The 19,086-nt window shown below is 42.2% G+C and overlaps 1 protein-coding gene across 2 annotated transcripts in view; it reads right to left on the bottom strand.

Moving 5' to 3' along the window:
* Nucleotides 1–19,086, bottom strand: part of LOC126109575 (cullin-2-like) — a 124,593-nt gene that overhangs the window by 34,365 nt on the left and 71,142 nt on the right. For both annotated transcript variants that reach the window (XM_049914606.1, XM_049914607.1), the window contains exons 7-10: nt 16,822–16,967; nt 7,450–7,695; nt 5,187–5,315; nt 3,344–3,535 (exon numbers count right to left, since the gene is read on the bottom strand). In XM_049914606.1, coding sequence (XP_049770563.1) covers nt 3,344–3,535; nt 5,187–5,315; nt 7,450–7,695; nt 16,822–16,967 — 713 coding nt within the window. The remainder of the gene's footprint in view (nt 1–3,343; nt 3,536–5,186; nt 5,316–7,449; nt 7,696–16,821; nt 16,968–19,086) is intronic.

Consider the following 19,086-nt stretch of genomic DNA (forward strand, 5'->3'; position numbering starts at 1 on the left):
GGCCGAAGAGGAAGTGTCTGTTCTTCAAAAAGGAGGGAATTTCGCTATCATCCCAAGAACTATACCTATGGAGGACATCATTGCCAACACCGAAGCAGCCATTCGGACCCTTCCTTGTGAAAGGGCAGAGGAAATACGCACTGAAACAGCCAGGATACTGCGCCGAGCAAAACCACCAGCTTGCAACCTGAAGAAAGAAGAGGTACAAGCCATTAAGAATTTCAACGCCGACACGAGTATATTGGTACTGACTGCCGATAAGGGGAATGCGACCGTCGTAATGAAGACCGAAGATTATGAGCAAAAGATCCAAGACCTATTAGATCCGACGACGTACCGAAAACTAAGCGCAGATCCGACGCAGCGTATCACTCGGAATACGAATCGATTAATCAAGGCGTCTTCTCTGCCGGCGGACATACAGAGAAACCTGCGCAAGACAGAAGCCCTACCACCTCGGCTGTATGGATTACCCAAGATCCATAAGAACAACGTTCCACTGAGACCGATCGTTAGCGCACCTGGCTCACCAACGTATAAACTGGCGAAACACTTGGCCTCGCTGCTCCAGCCACACGTGGGAAAGACCGACACATACATTAAGGACTCAGGACATTTCATTGAGAAGCTGAAGAAACTGAAACTTGCACCAAACGACATCCTGGTCAGTTTTGATGTTGTTTCGTTATTTACGAAAGTGCCACTCAGCGACGCTCTGGAGCACATTGGTTCCATGTTCCTGCAAGACATCAAAAAGCTCTTCCATGCATATCTCACCACGAGCTATTTCACGTGGAATGGCGATTTCTACGAACAGCTGGAAGGCGTCGCCATGGGTAGTCCTCTCAGTCCATTGGTGGCCAACTTCTTCATGGAACAATTCGAAGCACAGGCACTGGACTCAGCGACTTGCAAACCTAAGGCGTGGTACAGGTACGTTGATGATACTTTCGTGGTGTGGAGCCATGGTGAAGAACAGCTCGGTGAATTCCTGAGACACTTGAACAGCCTCCATGCCAACATAACATTTACCATGGAAGTAGAAAAGGACAAGAAACTGCCATTTTTAGATGTGCTGGTCACAAGGGACGGCGAAAACCTGGGACACAGCGTGTATCGAAAACCGACACACACGGACCGATACCTGCACAAACTGTCAAACCACCACCCAAGCCAGAAAAGAGGCATGATTAGTACGCTCGTAACGAGAGCAGGACGAATATGTGAGCCTCAACACCTCCAACGAGAAATGCAACACCTGGAAACTGTTCTGAGGAGCAATGGGTACTCCACAAATTACATTAGACGTGTAAAAGAGCCAAACACTCGGCGACGTAAGGAACCAGAAAAAGAAATGTCGGGTACGGCCTTTCTGCCATACATTCCCAGAGTGACAGACAGAATCGGCCGTATATTGCGCAAACACGGCATAAAGACGATTTTCAAACCGACAAGGAAGATCAAAGTGTGTCTTAGATCGGCGAAGGAGAAAAGAGACCCACTTTCAATGTCGGAAATATACCGTATACCTTGCACATGAGGAAAAGTTTATGTCGGAATGACTGGATGATCCATTAACACCAGGATCAAAGAGCATAAGCGACATTGCAGGTTGGGGCAGGTGGAGAAATCGGCCGTGGCAGAGCACGCACTGAATGAGACCGACCACGTAATAAAATTCGCCGACACGGAAGTTCTGGCTGTAGAGAAGCACTATCACACGCGCTTGTTCAGAGAAGCTGTAGAAATCCAAAAACACGGGAACAGTTTCAACAAGAAAGAGGAAAGCCTTAAGGTAAACGGATCCTGGCTTCCCGTACTGCAGCGAACGACCATCGCAGGTAGCAAGAGGAGAACCGCACCGGAAATGACCGCGGAGAAGCCCTCGGACGTTGGCGCGCCAGGTACATATAGTCTGCGGCCGTGAGCTCGCCACCAGTTCACCACCGGCAATGGAGGGTGAAGCTTTGACAATGCCAGCCACTCGTGCTGGCGAAACGTCAGAAAAATCATTAGATGAACGTCGGCCGAAGAACCCGAGACAGAAGCCAATAGGCAGTTTGTCAACAAGTGGCCACGAAAGCCTTAACAATTTTGTATAATTAATTTTGCATAAAAGGAATTTTTTACTTTGAAAGAAACGCTGCTCTCAAACCACCATTCACAATACTTTGTTGCGACATGTTAGAAATATAAACAAGTTGTGATGCCACTCTCATGGAAAGCAGTTTGTTGTTACAAAGTAGTGCATAGCAAGCCTTTGACATATTTTGCTGTTGACAGATGCTTGTGTGGGCACTGTGTTTTTTTGTTGTAAATGGCACATTTTCGTAGCAACTAGTTTTATTTTGATGTTATTCTCTCACTTATGTTTAATTCCTGCAATATTATTCCGCAGTAGTGGGGGGCTAAAGCAAAATTCTTTGTTAGAATATCAGTTTTTACCAGTCAAATTTCCCAGAATTCTAAAAAAATTTCTGTTTTTTTCACGGATGAAAAAAATTCCTGTGTTTTTCCAAGATTTCCCAGACCATATACACCCTGTATTACATGGTTATCACATGACTGGTGATAAGGATGGGATTCAATCATGTAGTAACCACGTAATACACGAAACCAATTCAAATACCACAAATACGGCTTTATTCATAAACCTCTGAATGGTAATGGAAATATGCCCCTTGTGACTCCACACATAACAAAACAAAAAAATCATACAGAAAGTGCAACATAAGCAATACACTGAACAACTGATGTGGGTTGTACAAACTAAAAGAACATACAGAGGGTGAGTCAGCACTGCTCAGCACTTATATAGGTGCGAGTCGCCAGTAGATAGCGTGACAGAGACAGTGCCGTGTGCACATTTCCTACAGGTGGCCTCTACTGGTCAGCCCACGCTGATACAGTTGTCGGTTGATTTAAGTACACACATGTGGCAATACTTCACTCGGCTTAACACTCGCATGCACTAGTAGCAGGATAAATACGTTTTGGCTGTAGGACACCATTACTCCAAGAAACTTTCTCCACAACATAAGCTAAATGGAAAATGGCCAACATACGCTAAATGTAATTGTAAATACGAGCAGCCATCCAACGACAAACCAGATGGTTTGAAACCAGTAGCGCTGCTACTTGTTCTTAATAAATAACATTATTAATAATGGTAGGTTCCTGTTTCTACTGTACTTTCAGGATTAACCAGTACTTCCACACAGCGCAGCCCCTTCGTATCAGTTTTCAACAAAATAGCAAATATGTGACAGTACAAGAACAGAGATATGAGCTGTCAGCTAGTATTGGCTTCAGAGAGGTAGAAGAACTGGCTCCTTCAACTTACAACATATGGCTTTTTGAGGTAGCCCAGGCGCACTTCTCCCTGGCACAGGTGATACAGCCAGGTCAACTTCCTTCCGTTGAACAAGTGGCGGTAGAAGCTCTCGAAGGACTGCAGTCGCTTCTGCAGATCTTCCGGTGGAGCAAATGGCGAGATGGGAGCCGGGTTCAGTGGCCAGGCCCCTGCCTGCAAGACCTGTGAAGCAAATTGCAAATGTCATCCATCACCCAGACTGGAAAATGTAACAAAATGGTACGTATGGTTAGTGGAATATTCTTCATAATGGAGATAATCTATTTCCTCAGAAACAAAATGAAACAGCATACGGAATATAATTTCGCCTATAAGACAGTGGCTCAATAAGTATCAGCATTTAAAAACAGACTTTGTCACTGACACAATTTGCCGTTGTAGTGGAGACGTGTGGCAGTCAGCTGTTAGTCTAAACAGACTAGAAGGGGGTGGGGGGGAGTGTCGTGTGGGTGAATAAATCAGCCCCCAGCCACATTCTGCACATCAATGACAACAACAGAGACACACGGTTACAAGATTGCTGAGCTCTTCTGGTGTGTAGTGATACATGAACCCCGGGATACTCATTTAAAAATAAGAAAAGAAAACAAAGTGCTTGAAAGCAATGCTGTGTACACAAACCATTCAGTAACAGTACTAGCGCAATTGCCTGCTGAGGTTGGCAGCGTCATAAAAAAAAATAGTAGGTTAAGCCTAAACCTTTAATGGCATCTTGCACAACCACAGTTCGAAACACTTCCACCTAAAACAGGCACATTCAAGTGTCCATATAACACCATTGTGTTCCACCATCTGTTAGCTGTCATTACAGGTTAGTTTGGATTTGACACCCATTTCAGTATGTTATATTAGAGGTTTTATTGCAGATACAGAAAAGGTGTAGTATCGTTCAGCAATTCACTTTTTGCTTCTGGAAAAGAAGATATGTAACAAGTTAATTTGATAGTGACTCTTCACCATCAAAGACGACAGTTAGATACTGGTTCAACGAATTTAAAATTTGTGAAACATCCACTTTCGATTAACCACCAAAGACGGCTTGCTGATGTGGTTACACAAGAAACCATTCTAAATGCCTGCAACACAAAGCTCACAGATTGTCAAATGACAGTGGGCAAAGTAGCAGAGGCTGTGAGTGTGTCTATGGAAATATTGTCTCCACTATGTGTATCTTGGTGAAATGTTCATTAGTAGGAAAATTCTCCAACCTATATGAAACAAATAACAATGTGTACTACCACCACACCCATACTTGTGCCAAAATTTACTTGACAAGCCAGAGAGCGAGTCAACAATGTGACAGGGTGAGGCAAGTAAACAGCACACTTAACAACAAATTGCCTTGCTGAGACAAAAATAATGAGTACTCTCTTAGGAAAAAATGTCACCAGTATTCTGATTCAGAACTCATTTTATTCAGTTGCTAAATTCATGGGAACCAATTTATGTCAAATGTTTTAATTTTGATTAAAATCCTTTAATTTCAAATGTGAAGGTAGTTAGCTTAAAATAATTCTGATGTTGATATGGACACACTCATTTATGGCACTTGTATAAGTAAAAATTATCATAAGATTTGTGCTCTCTCAACATCTGCAATTACATGTAGCCTGTTTCATAAACATGATTCCATGGATAAATAAATAAAATAGAACCCCCTCCTCTCTCTCTCTCTCTCTCTCTCTCACACACACACACACACACACACACACACACACACACAAAAAATCACAATCACTACTACAATAACACAGATTCACTTTCCATGATAAAAAAAAATGGTAATACAGCTTATAAATTCAGAATCAATTACCTGCACAGAAAAGGATGCAGAACCTGGTGCTGGCGGTATTGCATCTTCGAACTTCCGATTCAGATCACTCGACACGGAGACATCCAAAAACATTCGGTGAAACTTGCTGGTAAATTCACACCCACAGCACTGCAAAAAATATATTGTTACAAAGAACAGTCTGCCAAGTCTTGTAACTGAAATGTATGACAAAATCTTCCTCATAATCTTGCAAATACATAGTAAAGTGAGTCCAGTTAAAACATTTGGTACTGGGCTGCTCTGCATTATGAATACATATAGTTTCACTGGTTTAAATCAATGGGGAAAGTTAAAAATTTGTATCGGACAGTGATTAAAACCCGGGTCTCCTGCTTACTACAGGGATATGCAGACCACCGAGCCATCCGGATGCAATGGTCACCACAACTGCACAGACTACCCTAGCGTGCCTCCCGTCGATTATGTAAGGCTGTTCACACAGCTCTGTCTCACTTCTCTACATCACCAGTACACACACGAGGACAACTTTCCTATGTCTAACGAAACATCCACTTTCAATAGAACATTCATGCTACTCATAAATGGTAGGTCTACTGGGGGAATCTTTACCATACTCTGTATGAAAACTACACTGCAGAGTTGTTGTGGATTGTGACTCTTCAAACCAAAACACACAGCGAGCATGCTTGAGACCGGTAAAGGCAGCCATCTTTGATGCAACTGCCATTATTTTTTGTGGTGGAGCGATTCTGTACTAGTGTACCACGAGTCAAAACTTGTTCTACTGTCCTTCAAGATGACACTAAGTCTTTAAGTCATGTGAATAAGTTCATACGAATTTTTTAATTAGTAAAATTCTTTTTGATACACACAGTATTATTAGTGTCACTGCTAATAGTAACTCTTCCAAACTAAGAATCTGACAGTACTGATAAGCCTACTAGACATTAAAATATGAAACTTTTGCTTTACGTTTCATGTACAGTATCCAATCTGAGTGTAAAAATCTCCTTTTCACTGTTGCGTAAATTAGACTGACTGTGTTTCAAATAAAATTTTAAATAAGGGTGTAACCTAAAAACTGATTGCTCATATATAAACATTAATAATAGTTGTCCGCCCTGATAGTTGAGTGGTCAGCATGACGGATTGCCGTCCTACAGGCCCAGGTTCAATTCCCGGCTGGGTCGGAGATTTTCTCCACTCAGGGACTGGGTATTGTGTTGTCTTCATCATCATTTCATCCCCATCCAGCGCGCAAGTCGCCCAATGTGGCGTCGAATGTAATAAGACCTGCACCAAGGCGGCTGGGCCTGCCCCGCAAGGGGCCTCCCGGCCAATGACGCCAAAAGCTCGTTTCCATTTTCCATTAATGATAGACAAATTAATAACAAAAATTGTATTTAAAAAAATGGAAAGATAACAGAAGGAAACACTTTTAAGTAATATTTGAAACCACAATCAAAAGTGTATCAACAAGGAACATTAATAAATCACGTGATTCATTTCAAAACAGAATAAACGATGATGGAAAGATTGGAAAGTGGGTTTATTATTTTTACATTTATTTTAACACTATTTTTGTTATTAATTTGTCGGTCTACTTTTAATATACTACAACTGTTCAACTATGGCGCCTGGTGGCATGTACTGGTAGTTAGTTTTTGAATGCCCGCCCTCAATTGAGCATCTATGACAATGACTGTCATTTTGTGTGACAATACTATGTATTAAGGCATTTATTTTTACTCCTGATGTCATGCCTAATTCGTGCTTGTACTTTCATGGCAATTATGTTTCATTTGGCAGATCTTCCTATGGTGGGCTGGAAATAAAATATGCCAACAAGCATAATTTTTAACAACAAGTTGATTTTCATGACCTAAGACATGCTCAGAGTTTATAAAATGGTCACAGGTCTCCCGTGTAATTTTATGACAATTTAAGTGAAGGGATAAGTGATAACAAATCTTTGAATCGAACACTAGATCTTTTGATTTGTAGTCTGGCACTTAACTACACATGTATAAATTCATTTTCATCAGCTGTGACAATGACCAACCGTGCCTCACACCTGTATTGATCTTGGCTTCTTTCAACATTGTCAATCCCGATTACTCCAGTCTGACTCTCATAAAGCAGTCAGCATACCCTACTACACAAATTGATACCACACTGCCTAAAAATAATCTTATCTGATTTCACATTAACAAAAAAATCTATAATCTGCTTATAAATGCAATTTGTACTATGCTCACTAAGCTACTGCAATGACACTTACCTGCTTCAGCCTGCCAATCATCGCCTCCTCTGCCTCCATTGACAAGCTGTGCTGAAAAATGAGCCTCTTCGCCAGCATGCGCGCATAGAACTTCTGGAAGACGTCCTTGTCATCGAGATACTTAAAGACGGCTACCGCACGGGCCAGCTGTTCGTCTAACTCCGAGTCCACCGTATTACCCGTCCGGCGGAGTAACGTATCGCAGTGTCGCGCCAAAATCTCTGGAGCGGGACAGGGGGTGTTAGGCTGCAAATAACATTCACACAGTCACCACTGAAACTAGGAGAAAAAAATTCCAAAGAAAATTTCAAGCAAGAAAACACAAAATTTACTAGGAGACAGAATGGCTGGCCAATAATCACCTCGAGGTACGGAAATTTCACAAACTCTTAATGCAACAAATTTTAAGTAGCAATAGCATCCCGGAAAGAATAAGACCGACCAGTTACTGTTACCACAGGGTGTATAAGTGGACAAGGAAAAAAAATTCCCAGATTTTCTGGTTAAAAATACACTTTTTCCAGTTTTAAGTGACAGTAAACTTTCCCTCTGTACAACTTATCAATCCATTGAATGAGTAAAATTTTATACATCAGTGTACAACTTACAGGCACTTAAGAAAATGAACCTCCTCCCCAGCTGAGGGGAGTTATGGCTCATCTCACGTGATCTTGCCAGGTGACGATAGCAGATCTTCAGAGCATAGGGCACGTGATGTATTCAGACAATAGCAACATCACTGGTAAGAAGTGTGCGAACACACAAATAGGGAAAGTTAATGGCTTAAATCAGGGGTCTCCAAACTACGGCCCGGGGGCCGAAACCGGCCGGCGAGGGCCAGCAAACCGACCCGCGTTAGCTGGCCGGACATCCCCGGTATCTGGCCCGCCAAATATTTGAGGTGGAACCTATACTGCCAACAATTGAGTTTCGAGGCCTATCGCGACCGATACACCGCGACATTGGCTCTGCTACTCGCTACAAGACTACATAACTACACTTATTGTTGCCCCGCTTGAAATAACAATGCGTTGACATACTCTACCTCTGTTATGTCTCGCAGTAATAGTGTTGCTAACAATGATTTTGAGATTTTGTTAACTTTGCAGGACGCTTTCGTGAAGAATGTGCAGTGACATACTTTTTTGTCGGTGAAATTCGCCAGAATTTTGGTCAGGTAAGTCCGCCAATCAAAATTATGTAATTAAATAAAAATCGTAGTTCGTTTCAGTGCTTGCTATTCCCACAACCTCAGATTTTTGCAATTTCATCTTTCCTTTAGCATTACATTATGGTGATCGTGGAGAGCTAGGGTGCTTTAATCCCACTAGGTAGATCTCGGCCCTTATGACTTCGTGGAGGAGTCAATGTGGCCCGCGGACTAAAAAGTTTGGAGACCCCCGGTTTAAATTAATATACATAGTGTACCTAGAAGAAGAGCTAGGTTTTCACATATAATATTGGTATTTTTTGCACTTTTTACTCTTTAAGAGACACCCCGCAAATGTGCCAATAAAATTTTAAATAATGACGCAAATGTCTGGTCTTCTAGGTTTGAGATTCTTCTAAGTGTTAAGCTTTAAATGAGAGTCAAACGCTCTGTGATTTACGAAATTCAAAGAGCATTCTCGTAACGTAATTCATCTTGCGTGAAATGAAATTTACTTCGAAAGTAAAGCCTTTCAAACCACCATTTGCAATATTTTCCCGTGACCTGTTAGAATTCGTTTCAGCAATTGTCAGAGAGCACCAGAAAAAAAAAAAAGGCGTTACTGTGCATGTACAACTACGATGACACAGGAAGTCTATATGTTTGTACATATATAGCATTAAGAGATCTTACATTACGTCATAAATGAAACAGGACATAAGATGATACTTGGAGAACAACAAAGTGCACATTTGTATGTCCAGATTCTCAAAGATGTAGGCATCAACTTGATATTAAGCTTTTCAGTTAAGCTTTTCAGTGTGGTTTTTGGGATGCAAATTTTCTTGGAGTACCAGTTCTGTATTACCTCATGTTTGGTTCTTTATTATGGCATAATGCCATATGTGCTGGATGATGAAAATGTGCATCTGAAACAGTGGAAACTTGCCAATGGCGGGGAATGAAACACTTCTGTTCCAATAAATTAACTGCGTCTGTGGAATAGATTAATAAAAAGCAAATCTACAAAAACAACTTCATTGTTCTGCAAGGTGATTAATGCTTCTGCCAAAAACGCAGAAATACAATAAAATCATAAAACTGAAACTAATAATACATTTTAGGCTTCTGTAATTCATTATCATAAGTTGTTTGTGCTTATTGCTGAGCGACGTGACCCCATGAACCGAGTGTCTCTATCCCGGACGATTGCCAGCTTCTCTTAGTGCCTGCTGAAGAGGTAGATTGGAGATGATTTTGATTTGATCTATCCATCTGCTTGCTGCTCTTCCTCATGGTCTTGTTCCCTTGATCTACCCTTGCAAGATTATTTTATCTAGATTTTCTCCATCTCTTCTCACAATATGGCCAAAGAACTGGAGAATTTTTTCGGTGACTCGAGAAGAAAGGCGTTTGGAGATATCGAGTTCTCCATTATTGAAAACATTTGTTATTCTTTCAGTCCATTTTATGCGTAGCATCCTATGCCGGCACCAAAGCTCAAACACATCAATGCGCTGTTTGTCTCTGGCCTCGAGTGTCCATGTTTCGCAACCATAAAAGAAGATAGAAAACACTAGTGTTTCGACTAGCCGACTTTGTTATTGCTCTGCTCTCCCAGATATTGGTGAGCTTTTTCATACCCATTTGCCCTAGCGTGATCTGTCATCTTCACAACTTCCCGTACTGCATATGGTTGAGCCAAGATAGATAAAGGAGTGAATGACTTCCAGTTCCTTTAATCGACCTGTGAGCTGGATCTGTTCTTCTCAATCAATTATCACGAGTTTGGATTTGTGAGGTTGATGACTAATCCATATGCTAGACTAATGTCCTTTATTTAGTAGCTCAACAAGTTCATCTTCGCTGTTGGCTAAAAGCACAGTGTCACCTGCAAAATGGAGGTTGTCGATAGTTCTCCCACCAATTGAGATGCCTTTGGTCCATCAAGAGCTTTCCTAATGATATGTTCAGCATAGATGTTGTACAGTTGTGGGGATAGGACACAACCCTGTCTCACACCTTTTGATACTCTGAAGGAACCAAACGTGCCAGCACTTGTCTTTACAACTGTGAAGTGATTATTGATAGACTTTTGATCAAGGCTATCAAGTGGGGTGGGACACCAAACTCTGAAAGCACCTGCCACAACTTTTCCAAGACAACACACTCAAAGGCTTTCCTATAGTCAAGGAAGCAGTTGGAAACAGGAACACAGAACTCTTGCAATTTTTCTTGAAAACAGGAACACAGAACTCTTGCGATTTTTCTATTATTTATCTTATGTTCATGAGTTCCTTTCCCTTCAACGTAACCTGCTTGTTCTGTGGATATATGGGGCTGAATGTATGGCTTCAAACATTGATTCAGGATGTAGAGCAAAATTTTACTTGTGTGAGATATGAGGGCAATAGTGTGGTAATTGGAGCAGTTCCTGATAGTCCCCTTCTTGTGTAAGGGGATGAAGAGAGACTTTGATCAGTCATCCGGCCACTCCCCAGTTTCCCATATTCTTTTACACAATGAATGCAGCACATCAATACTTTCCTGTCCCATTTCTTTGATCATTCTCCAGACATACTATTTACACCAGGGGCTTTATGATTCTTCAGATGTTGAATCGCTTTCTCTATTTCACTGCATAAAATTGTATGTTCCAAAGTAAGTTGCTCAACAGCCAGAGTGTCAGTACTGTTGTTACTTCCAAAGTAATTATGTGAATGTATTTTAATTCACCTGATAGCTCCCGGCGACAGAATTCTATTTTGTTTTTATTTGACTTGACAGCTGTAAACGAAGAGGAAACAGCAAAATCAGTAAAAGTAAAAACAAGTCATGTGTAAAATACTCCCCACAACACAGATTGCTCTGTGCATGTGTGAATCTGACAGCTTGGGCACGCCAGAAAAATTTTTTCTGGATGGCATCCGGCTGGTTGTTGCTACTGCTGATACAGTTAACAGCCACACTTCAAGTAGCCAGAAGCGGGAGACAGTACTGCTCATACACGATATAACTGCGCATGCGCACGAACCCGCTGGCAACTGTTCAAATGAACCTAATGTGAACAGCTGTGACGTCACGCTTATTGGAAGCAGTTTGTTCTATTGAAGAATTGCATAGTCTTTGTTCTAAAGCCTTTGAGATGCAGCACTATCTGTCAATAGAGGGCTCCAAAATGTAGCGTGTAATTCGGCAGTGTGTAAAGCCCGGTCCACACGCAACGATCTGTCTGCGCAGACATCGGCGCAGATGTCTGTACATGCAAAAGATCGCTGCAAATGTGGTGTGTTCCCATGACACAAACCCCAATCTACTACTCGCCCGCCATCTGTCAGCGTAGAAAAGAAATCAGTAGCAAGCGACTACGCTCCCCGTAAACGTAAACACTTTAATTCAGTTATTTTGAAATATAGAAATGGAGGAAGTTCTGTTGTGGTCTGTGTTCACAACTTGTGTTGCAAAAAACATTCAGATCAACCGCAGGAAACAGAGAAAGCGGTCAAAATGGTGTAGACAGTGGCTGCAAAAGCGAAAGCAGTTTTCTCACGTAAATTTACTGCGAGAGTTGCAGGTCGAACCCAACGACTGGCGAAATTATTTGCGGATGGATGTCGAAACTTATAATTATCTCTTAAAGCTTGTAACCCCTCATATTATGAGAAAAAATACTTGTATAGAGAAGGGCAATTTCTCCTCATGAACGGCTGGCAGTAACATTAAGATTCCTAGCAACAGGAAGGAGCTACAAGGATTTGGAATTTTCAACTGCAATATCGAAACAAGAGTTGAGTGAAATAATACCCGCAATTTTTCAATCAGAGCATTGTATGCTGCTGTCTTTTTGTCTCAGTCACTATATTCTTTACTTTAATCTTCCACAAACATGGGTGGTTTCTATATATTTCAATGAATTCACTTACAAACTCTCGAGAACACTGACGAGTATCAGCCATTTTAATGCCCTGTGCGCACAAATACAAACACTAGACTGAGCAAACAGCTGTTTCGCGCCAGATTTGCGTCGATCTCCTGTCCACATGCTCCAACTTGTCTGCACAGATGTGGTTTGAACCCCCAGATTTGAGAGGTTTCGCTCAAACCTCCAACTCCAACTTCCAGGTTTGCACACACCTCAGGTTGGTGCAAATCTTCTGTCCACACGCAACGATCTGTCTGCGCAGATGTGATGTGCGCAGATATTTGCGCAGACAGACCGTTGCGTGTGGACGGGCCTTAATGTAACTATGTCAGTTGTATGGGAAACAGTGTGCTCTATAATGCTTCAAATTTGAAGGATTCATCCACACATGGAGCACCATCTTCTTCGGCATGAAAATGCCAGATCACACACAAACACTGCAACAATCTGACGCCTCGGGTTCACTGTCATCGATCGTCCTCCACAGAGGGACTTCATTTTGATAAGTGATGAAGCAAACAGAGGTGAAGTTGTGGCTCCACCACCAATGTCAACTGTTCTACAATGAAGGTATCAACAATCTTGTTTCTCATTGGGGGGGGGGGGGGGATGTGTTTGTCGTCAGGGTGACTACGTTGAGAAAAAAATATGTAGACATGAAGAATAAAGATGCAGAATGTTAATTACATTTGTCTTATTCAAAAAGCCTTATGAGTTTTCAAATAAAAAAATTCACTGGTACTGCTTTTCAGTATGCCATCATAGTGGTATGGAACTTAAAAACGAAGTCAGACCATGTACCATGGCTAAAATATTAACTTTTAATATAAGAACAAAACTGAAGATGAAAGCAAAAATGTCTCTTCATAAAATAATGGTTCTTTTACAGTGAATGACAGTGTTGGACTTGTTCTTTCCCAATTGGGACAACATCTGATTCTTTTCTGATCGTATCTGCCTGGCTCTTATATCATCTGAAAGGTAGGTGCCCAAATGGACACAGGAGAATTTTCTGCCTCATCGACACACTGCAACCAGATGTGGAGCATGATGGAAGTCAATTCATGGGGACTTACTTTGATAAGTGCCTGATTGCTATTAACACTGTAACGTTCAGGGTGTCTGACAAGCCCTCATAACCCTCGTGACTTAATACAATTCGAGAAGTAAATGGTTCTACTTTTGGTATCTCCATTTTGAAGCTGACAAATAGCATTGTTGTACTGTTTTGTTTCATTAGTGCATTGTTGCAGTTGTGAAGCCAAAAATGGTTCAAATGGCTTTGAGCACTATGGGACTTAACTTCTGAAATCATCAGTCCCCTAGACCTTGGAACTACTTAAACCTAACTAACCTAAGAACATCACACACATTCATGCCCGAGGCAGGATTCGAACCTGCAACCGTAGCGGTCGCGCGGTTCCAGACTGTAGTACCTAGAACCGCTCGGCCACCCTGGCCGGCTTGTGAAGCCAAGGCAGACACAAGCACAGTTACACTTTTTTAGTGTGATTAGTGTGTGTGTGTGTGTGTGTGTGTGTGTCTCGTGTGTGTCGTGTATTTTCGACAAAGGCCTTGTGGGCCGAAAGCTTATTTGTGACAGTCTTTTTGTTGTGCCTATCTGCGACTCAGCATATCCACTATATGGTGAGTAGCAATTTTCCTTTTCATAATATTGTTACAGTCCAACCTGGATTTTCCATTGTTTGAAAAAATGTTTAGTAACATATTGTAACATGCACAACAAACAGTCACTGGCAAGATGAAATTAATACTGTTAGTGTTCGAAATTACTAATGAAGTATTTTCATTTAAAGGTACTACTTCACTGCCACAGTGGGCGTAAGTGACAAGCTGGAAGTGCTTACCACACTGGCGACACCACTCAGTTTTTTACCAGACTCTGTAAAAAGAGCATGCACGAGAATCACTACTACCTACTTTTTGAGGTATTTATGTTTACCTATTTATTTTATTCTAGGGGTGGAAAGGCATTACAAAGGTGCAACTTGATGCACAATTGCCAGATCTGAACTTAATGTTCTCAGGCGTCCTTCACATAAGTCGATAGTGACCATTATCAGCTCAGATATCTCACTGATTTGAAATTGCAAACAGATACAAACACAAAAGGGCTCACTGTTTTTCCAGCTATTTTCAAATGAACGTACCACCCGTCTCAGCTGCCGTAGTAAAGTGGGATGCAACAGTGCGAACTCAGCAGAAAGCAATTGTGGACTGATACAAGATGCATCCCCACAAAATTCTTTTACTGACAAAAGAAAGGCATTTATTCCACAGAATTTGGAAATGTGTAAGTGCACTTGCATGATTTTACTATAGGTATTGTAACACAATTGCAGTTATTTAGTTGAAAGAGGAAAAATTTATTGCTGTTATGCAAACTCAGGGTTCTACAAGTTTCCCCAAATGAAATTCCCTGATATTTCCCTGATTTCCAGGCAACTTTTAGCATTTTTCCTGACAAATCTTGAGATCTCAAGCATATGTAAAGACATAAGTTGGCCAAAAAATGTAAGGACTTCCGTATTTCTCCCCCCCATTAGCAAAAATCTTACGTACTAACATCAACATCTTTTGGAATGGACAGTTTTTAGATTGAGAAAGCAAGCCAAATTGAATATGTGATTCAGTAAGACCCCTGTTGTTATCTTATTTCAATAAAACGAAACACATTTGGTAACAAAAATGCGCATTTCCTTGGAGTCGCAAGACAGATTTAAAATACCTTCACTGGTTTCAGAAATAGCCACAAAAAAAGGGCCTCTTGAAAGAAGTGTATAAGACAGGGAAGAGTTGTGTAAACCAACACTATAGATGACCACCAATAAAATGTTGGTTCTACTACGTTCGTTATTGCCGATTATTAGTTAGTGTGTTACATCAATTATTTTACACGTATTGTGTGATTTTTCTTTCGAGAAATATACGAGTACACGGTGTACAAACCGCCAGCGACTGCCCCAATTTTCTACTTCTTATTGTCCATACTTTCTAATACATAAATTGTTTTCAAAGTGATAAAATCTACTGGAATAAATAAAATGCCAATAAAATGCTACACTGTACAATGTACTTGCGATGAGATAATTTCAATTCCTGAAATCCATCGCCTGTGGCCTCTGGCCTGCCAAGGAGCACTGCAGGCCTGAGTCCTCGGATAAACCACAAAAATCTATTGCATTATGCCACACAACAGACCTGGCTTGCAGGCAGATTGGTGAGACTAGATCTGTTGAGCAGGGTTCGCATATTAGTGGGAAACGATAGGCTTTAGATCGGTAGGGCAGATCTGTTAGAGATATGTGCAGAAATGTCCTGCGGTTTTGACCCGACATGGAAGTCCACTCGTGCGGCCAGCTATTCACGTGTCAAAGGCACCATACTGATCAATCCACGTAACAAATAACTTGCACAAATACTCTAAGAATCAATACTAATAAGGATACACAGCAACTCACCATAAGGATGATTGCTGAACCACAGATAGGCACATAGGAAAGACGATCACACCCTCACAACTAAATTTTCGGCCATTGCCTTTGTCGGAAAACGAGAGCACACACACATTCGACAGTCACTCAGACACAACTCATGCACACATGACCGCTGTCTCCGGCTCCTGTGTCAACAATCTCTGAGAATGAAATCCAAACGCACCACGTCTTCCTGCCTCTCGTTGGCAGCTGCAACACAAAAAGTAGTGGCAGTGCTGACTGCAAGCTGAGAGGAATGGAAGAAGCATTAAGAATGAGGGAGGATGGAAAAACTGAAATAAGATATGATGCACAAAGTAAATACCACACACATCAGTCACAATGAGACCACCAGACTGCTCCTTCAGTAGTCAAACTGCAGCGGTAGAGAAAGCAAATTAGTGATGTCACTACTATCATCTGTGAGCAGTTTCAAAGACAACTGGTCCATTTCTCTGGCTGACTACAGTAGTCAACTGAAAGCTGTCACTGCTAGCTGTTACGGTCCATAATTGCAGCGAAACAGTGCATTTAAAGGTCGTATTTTGTATTTCTTCATCTCCTTCAAGGGCTTGGTACATGCTTTTTTTGTGCACATTTTGCATACTGCAGCACATATTTCCACAATTTCAGTGCATATTTCTAGCAATTTTGGTGTGTAATGGCATGCATATTTTAATTACTTTAAGTGCATCAATATGTCATATGATAATGATTCATTTTATTTCACTCGCTTATCATTGTGTTCTGTTTCAGAGAAGAATGTATGTTCCATATAGTGGGAAGCAGCCACACGAGATTACCTGCAGACGGTGGTTAACGACACGTGACACGGCTCGATCCAGGGCGGCAGTAAACGAGCTGTCACCCAGGAACGCATCAATCACCAGGTCGTGGTACCGCTCCAAGATATTCAGCACGTTGCTCACAAAGTCTGCAGGCGCTGGAGCTGTAACACGAGTTCCAGATTTAAAATTGGGATCCAGATTCATTGAAGATTGCCATATCAACTCCAGGATTGGCATTTACAACATATTTTTATTTGAGTCAATACTCATAATACTCACCTGGGCAGCAAAATACATTCCTTTGTAAGTGTATGTTATACCCATGTTACTCATAATATTTAAAAAAAAAAAAAAAATCTTACTAGGGATTTAGGAGGACTCTTCTAAAAGTGTGATGTTTGCTACTAATGCAAGTATACGAATGAAGAGCCAAAACACATTCATACCAGATACAAGCAAGAAGCGTAATGGAAGCAGCTTACAGCTCGTTCGCAGCAAACACCTTAACCCTTAATCATGCTATGTAATTCAAAATAAAACAAAACAGCTTACAGGTACAGGAAGCACAAATCAATGCACACACACTAAATTAAACTACCTGTGAAATTCCCAAGCATCAAGATACTAACACGGGGTAGCCATACGGTCCGAGGCGCCTCGTAACGGTTTGTGCAGCTTCCCCTGTCGGAGGTTCGAGCCCTCCCTCGGGCACGGGTTTGTGTGTGTGTTGTCCTTAGTGTAAGTTAGATTAAGTAGTGTTTAAGCTTAGGGACAGATGACCTTAGCAGTTTGGTTCCATAGGAACTTACCACAAATTTCCAATTTCCATCAAGATAGATAATAACATAATGTAGATCAACACGCAGATGATGATATGATATTATTGTCATTGTGGTTTCAATCTGAAGACCAATTTAACACAGCTCTTAACACCTGTCTATTCTGTGTAAGCCTCTTCATCTCTGCATGACTATTGACCCTAGATCCACTTCAACTTCCAAGCTATATTTCAAGTTTTGGTCTTCTTCCATAATTTTTGTCTCTTGTGTCACAGATTTCTTTTCTAAACAATTAGATTCAGTCATCATTTCATTAGTTATTTGTTCTACCCACCTAGTCCTCACTATTTTTCTGCAGCATCACATCCCAAAAGCTTATATTCTCTTCTTTCTTGTACTGTTTATCGTGCACATTTAATTTTTTAATTTTAATTTTACTTTAGTTTTTGGGGTGCTCAACTGTGTGGTTATCAGTGCTTAATTTCTACACTCCTGGAAATGGAAAAAAGAACACATTGACACCGGTGTGTCAGACCCACCATACTTGCTCCGGACACTGCGAGACGGCTGTACAAGCAATGATCACACGCACGGCACAGCGGACACACCAGGAACCGCGGTGTTGGCCGTCGAATGGCGCTAGCTGCGCAGCATTTGTGCACCGCCGCCGTCAGTGTCAGCCTGTTTGCCGTGGCATACGGAGCTCCATCGCAGTCTTTAACACTGGCAGCATGCCGCGACAGCGTGGACGTGAACCGTATGTGCAGTTGACGGACTTTGAGCGAGGGCATATAGTGAGCATGCGGGAGGCCGGGTGGACGTACCGCCGAATTGCTCAACACGTGGGGCGTGAGGTCTCCACAGTACATCGATGTTGTCGCCAGTGGTCGGCGGAAGGTGCACGTGCCCGTCGACCTGGGACTGGACCGCAGCGACGCACGGATGCACGCCAAGACCGTAGGATCCTACGCAGTGCCGTAGGGGACCGCACCGCCACTTCCCAGCAAATTAGGGACACTGTTGCTCCTGGGGTATCGGCGAGGACCATTCGCAACTGTCTCCATGAAGCTGGGCTACGGTCCCGCACACCGTTAGGCCGTCTTCCGCTCACGCCCCAACATCGTGCAGCCCGCCTCCAGTGGTGTCGCGACAGGCGTGAATGGAGGGACGAATGGAGACGTATCGTCTTCAGCGATGAGAGTCGCTTCTGCCTAGGTGCCAATGATGGTCGTATGCGTGTTTGGCGCCGTGCAGGTGAGCGCCACAATCAGGACTGCATACGACCGAGGCACACAGGGCCAACACCCGGCATCATGGTGTGTGGAGCGATCTCCTACACTGGCCGTACACCACTGGTGATCGTCGAGGGGACACTGAATAGTGCACGGTACATCCAAACCGTCATCGAACCCATCGTTCTACCATTCCTAGACCGGCAAGGGAACTTGCTGTTCCAACAGGACAATGCACGTCCGCATGTATCCCGTGCCACCCGACGTGC

This window comes from Schistocerca cancellata, chromosome 12 (assembly GCF_023864275.1).
Source record: "Schistocerca cancellata isolate TAMUIC-IGC-003103 chromosome 12, iqSchCanc2.1, whole genome shotgun sequence".
In the NCBI taxonomy this organism is placed as follows: Eukaryota; Metazoa; Arthropoda; class Insecta; order Orthoptera; family Acrididae; genus Schistocerca; species Schistocerca cancellata.